This window comes from Sinocyclocheilus grahami, unplaced genomic scaffold (genome assembly GCF_001515645.1).
Source record: "Sinocyclocheilus grahami isolate Dianchi unplaced genomic scaffold, SAMN03320097.WGS_v1.1 scaffold412.1, whole genome shotgun sequence".
In the NCBI taxonomy this organism is placed as follows: Eukaryota; Metazoa; Chordata; class Actinopteri; order Cypriniformes; family Cyprinidae; genus Sinocyclocheilus; species Sinocyclocheilus grahami.
In genome coordinates, this window is record NW_015505591.1 from 313,978 (window position 1) to 319,166 (window position 5,189).

Sequence of the window (5,189 nt, forward strand, 5' to 3'; positions counted from 1 at the left end):
AGCCGGCATTGTAGTCTACTCTACCAGGATCAGGAAACAGTCCTCCATAAAATGCGCTGGACACATCTGAATATTTGGGTTGAACTGTTCTGGAACAGTGTTGTAAATACAACTTAACCACTGGTTTCTAGTCGTGTCCTCTTTTGGAAGGCCAAACAAAGTAGTTTCGCTTTCACAACGAAACAGCATCACACACGAGTGAGCAGAGGCGGGTGGGCTTGAGAATGATGCGGCCGACGGATTCGACGAAGGAGTGCCTGGCGGGCTTGCGGCAACCGCATGTGACGACCCCGGGCTGGACTCTGCTTCGTCCACGGTGAAAGCCAATCCAGCGATCCACAGCACGAAGTTGATGTCTTTCCTCCGCGACCAGCACGGATCAGCTCTAGGCATGACGAAGTGGATATCGTCCTCTTTTGGAAGGCCAAACAAAGTAGTTTCGCTTTCACAACGAAACACACAGTGCCTTCACGACATGGCGGCGGCAACAACAATACTACAGCGAGAATAAAAGTTTATCCTTTCTTTGCGTAAACATTTGGGTGGCATTATGCAAATCTTCCCACATCGTGACATAGACGTGGGGGCATGTTAGAACGAGCCGTTTTCATGTAGGCGGGGTTGACTCTAACTTTTATAAAGAATATCTCTTTGGATTTGAAACTTTAGTCTTTGCAACTTTACAGATCTTCTTTATGCACCAAGAGCTTGTAACACTCCAAAGAGAAAGGAAAAATTGAAACCTCATCATATGACCCCTTTAAAAACACACAAGCCTTCAAGCTGTATTGAGACGCTGTTTCATCACATTCATTGTCTTATTTTGTTGCTTCAGTCCTTTTCATCCCAATTGAGAAATTAATTGTTATAGATGTTTGGATGTTAAACTAAAAACTCAGTTTAATAGAAAAGGACAATATTATATCATATAGCTGCACGATTCTGGTTTAACTGAGTATCACAATTTTTTTTTGTATGAAATAAATATCACGATTCTCCCACTGTTCTGAACTAAACAAAAAAATAATGTGACAAAATATTATTGCTGCAGTCTTAGGGCTGGACAATAATTCAATATCAATATGTATCGCGATATAATTTTTTTCAATAACGGTGATATGATTTTTAAACACATTTCCGATATTTCGATATACATTACCAGTGTTTCCCATACATTGATTTATTTGTGGCGTTTGACTTCGTTGAATAAACATGAGCACTTTATAATGTTACAAAAGATTTCTATTTCAGATAAATGCTGTTCTTCTGAACTTTCTATTCATCAAAGAAACCTGAAAAAAATCTACTCTGCTGTTTTCAGCATCATAAATGTTTTTTGAGCAGCAAATCAGAATATTAGAATGATTTCTGAAGGATCATGTGACTGGAGTAATGATGCTAAAGCTCTGCTTTGAAATCACAGGAATAAATTATATTTTCAAATAGAAAAGTTATTTTAAATAGTAAAAATATTTCAAAATGTTACTGTTTTTGCTGTATTTTGGATCAAATAAATGCAGGCTTGGTGAGCAGAAGAGAATTCTTTAAAAATCTTACTGTTCAAAAACTTTTGACTGGTATGTTAGCCTATAGTTTGAAGTAAAAAATATTAATAAGGAGAGTCTGAGATTTATTTGACAGATTTCACATTTCTTGTTTGTATGAAGGCTAAATGCCAATAAAAGGTGAACATGTATTTATTTGCACCATTTTTTTTACATTAATAATTATATAAATATTATACAAATAAATTTTTCATAAGTTTGTAGGTACAGACATCTGTTGTGGCCATTCTTGGCCGTTTTTATTAGGCTTTTTAATAGTGTTCATATCGATATCGGAATTATATCATATAGACCGAAATTAAGAAATATATCGTCATATAAATTTTGGCCATATTGTCCAGCCCTATGCAGTCTATTTAAAAGTGTTTATCTAATTTGAATGAATTATTAAACATTTTATGTATTTAAAAAAATAATATATTTAATACAGCAAATTTTTTATATAAAAATTATGAAAAAGTGGTTTGAATTAATGATTCGGTGACTTATAATTGGAGGTAGTGGACGACCGATATATCGCCATTTTTTTAAAAAAGTTTTCCTGTTTGGCCGATGCGTTCAAGGCGGGACTTTTATTTTGACTGTGCTGACAGCGGCTGCGCCTGAGCACAGTGCTCACATTCTCCCTCTTGTTCGCCGTCATCGTTAACAGTTCCTCTGCATGACGGTCGATCCGTGTGAATTGAATGCGGACAGGTGGAGAGTTCAGCTTCACTGGAGACGCACGATTGACAAACTTTAAACTCGTGATTTAAAATTATGCTGCGCTTCATGCATTTGCCCACTGCCATATTCATGTCATTTCCACTGTGTGCTGTATGTAAAATGAGTGTTACCTTGGCTTTATTTGAAAAAATATGATTCCCAAATCCCAATGCACACAAACTTCCCAGAATACTGAGTGCCCTGTTGGTTACAGTGTTTACTTCCCTTTTTTTATTATATTATTTATTAAATATTTATTTATTTGTGAACAATACTTTGTCATCTAAAGTATAACTATGTTTAACACATTTACTTTTTAATCCATTTTCAAATTATTTAAAGTTTCTTAAACATTAATTAAAATAAAATTATATATCGGCTTTATATCAATATATATAATATCAGCTGATTTTTGGCATTTTTTAATTAATCGGCATTGGCCGATTGTGCTGCAAATTAGGCAGATTTATAGGCAGGCGCATCTGCGGGCAGCTAAGTTGCGGGTGTTTTTATATGAATGTATCTTTGAAAAGAATCGACCGTCTGCAGAAAAGCTTCAATGTCATTTTCATTTCGTCTTTACTGTAATGCCTGATAAAGTAGCATTTGTGAGCACAGTGTTTATTTGATTACAGCCCTTACCGGAGAAGCCACTATATATTTCCGCTCCAACAGCACCTCCTGCTGGCAGAGAATTAATCTGCCGTCTGTGGTCAGCAAACATAAACAAAAATCATGCTTCAGAACTGTTTTGAGAAGGTGCTTAAGTTTTGAGCGATGTATTACTACTCTGAATTAGGCTACTACTACTATTACTATCTTGTACCCTGCAATAATAATTTACTCAAACTCACTTTTATGAGATGAGGGGAGAAAATTGGCATCATATATCGGCCATCGGCTGCCCTGATTTCTAAATATCCGCATCGGCCAGTGAAAACCCATATTGGTCAACCTCTTCTTATAATACTTCACTTACTGGATGAATCCAGTTTTTGAACAAATCTCTTGAATGAATGATTCAATGACAAAAATTTTTTTTTTTTTTACAGTCAGTCAATTTAACAATGCAATCGACAAACGTTATTTGAAGCGCCAGTTACTTTCAAAAGCAGATTTGATCTTTTGAATTTTCATCTCTGTATTTTTGTGATAATATGAATGAATGCAAGACAGAAATAATACTGTGTAGTTGAAAAGGGAAGCGGTTTCTTTCCTAAATGTGGTAAATATCTGCTCTCTTGTGTAGGGCTGGGTATCGTTCAAAAATGTTCGATATCGATACCGATACCTTGACTTCGATACCGGTTCCTGAACGATACTTTTTTCGATACCAATTTTATGAAATCAATTTTAACAAGATTACATAAAAAAAAAAAAAAACTTTGGTTTTATTTTTCAGCTTGTTGATGTTTATACAAACATCATCTCCTGAGCCATTGCACAAAGGAACAAAATGTAACCAACACAATAAATCAGTGCAAATAGTTTTAATAAAGCTCAAATAGTCTTCAGTTTAAACATCTGTTAGGCTACATTTACACTAGTTAGTGTTCGTTTTAAAACGCAGCTCAGACAGAATCATTATTTATTTTCCACTGATTTACTGATGAGCATTATTAACTTATGAACGATATGATCGGAACTCCAAGCAGCTCCCGCGCTACTCTCATTGGAAATGAATGACCGGTCTGTGCTTGGAGATAGTGGAAAGCCAGCTTGAAACGCAGTGGAAACGCCAGTATGACGAGGATCATTTTCATTTTAAAACTTAAACGCACCAGTGTAAATGTTGACTTATATCTAAGGGGGCTGGGACGCATTAGCACTACAGCCTCACGTGTGCGCCACATCTCTGAGTGTAACCTGTGTAAACTAGTAGGTGTGTTCGACTTGATGCGGACCGACTGTGCAGACCGATCGGTGTATTACAGTACCACGAGAGCTAAAGAGAGCAGACTGCTCCGTGCGCTTTCGAATCGCTCTCGCGGATGTCAAACACTGATCGATCTGCGCCGCACCTCTTCTAGTCGAACACACCGACTAGTGCTGCAGGCTTAAGGCCAAAGTATACTTCGGCCGTCCGTGTCCACATTATGTAATTTTTGTCATCAGGAGGGCCAGCGTACAACAGCACGTGCGCTAGGTAAAAGTTGAGACAGAGCGCAAGTCAAACTGCGCCTGAGTTGAGCTCATCCGTCTGCACTCATCCGCGGTTGAGTATACTTTGAAAGCTGTGTGCGCACGGCTGAGCGCGAGACGGAACGGAACGCGGAGAGTGAAGTATACCCGGGCCTTTATTGGCTCACTGACGCTGATGAGATTAACCCCTTAGGTATCGAAATTTGGTACTGAACGACGAGACGTTTTTCGATACTCTATGGTATCGAGGCAATTCGGTCGGTGCCTAAAAAGTATCGAACTCAATAACCTGCCCTACTCTTGTGTCAGTGGCAGCGTGAACACAGATTTAAATGTTCCGGTATGATTTTTTTCAAAATGGACACATTGAATTGTTGTCGTTTAAAAATGGGATCGCATGGGTGTTTGAATTGAGACTGATCTTTTAACGATTAATCGTGCAGCTCTATTATATCACATATCACATGTACTCCTTTATATATTTTTTTCTTTCCCTGCAGGCCTCTGCTGATGATGATGCTGCTGGGGATCACCACTTCCGTAAACCAGCTAATGACATTACATCCCAGCTGGAGATTAACTTTGGGGACCTGGGCCGCACAGGACGTGGTCGTGGAGGACCACGAGGTGGCAGAGGAGGCCGTGGAGCTGTTGCTGCTGCTGCTGCTACCAGGCCACCTCGCGAACGCAGGCCAGACAAGGTGCAGTCTCTTTGTGCATTTCCTCTGCAGGTGTGCATATATATATATATATATATATATATATATATACAGTGGG

General features: G+C 38.4%; 1 protein-coding gene across 2 annotated transcripts in view; it reads left to right on the plus strand.

The window, feature by feature from the left end:
* Nucleotides 1-5,189, plus strand: part of LOC107551037 (plasminogen activator inhibitor 1 RNA-binding protein-like) — a 13,329-nt gene that overhangs the window by 7,225 nt on the left and 915 nt on the right. For both annotated transcript variants that reach the window (XM_016232521.1, XM_016232522.1), the window contains exon 7: nucleotides 4,913-5,113. In XM_016232521.1, the coding sequence (XP_016088007.1) occupies nucleotides 4,913-5,113 (201 nt within the window). The remainder of the gene's footprint in view (nucleotides 1-4,912; nucleotides 5,114-5,189) is intronic.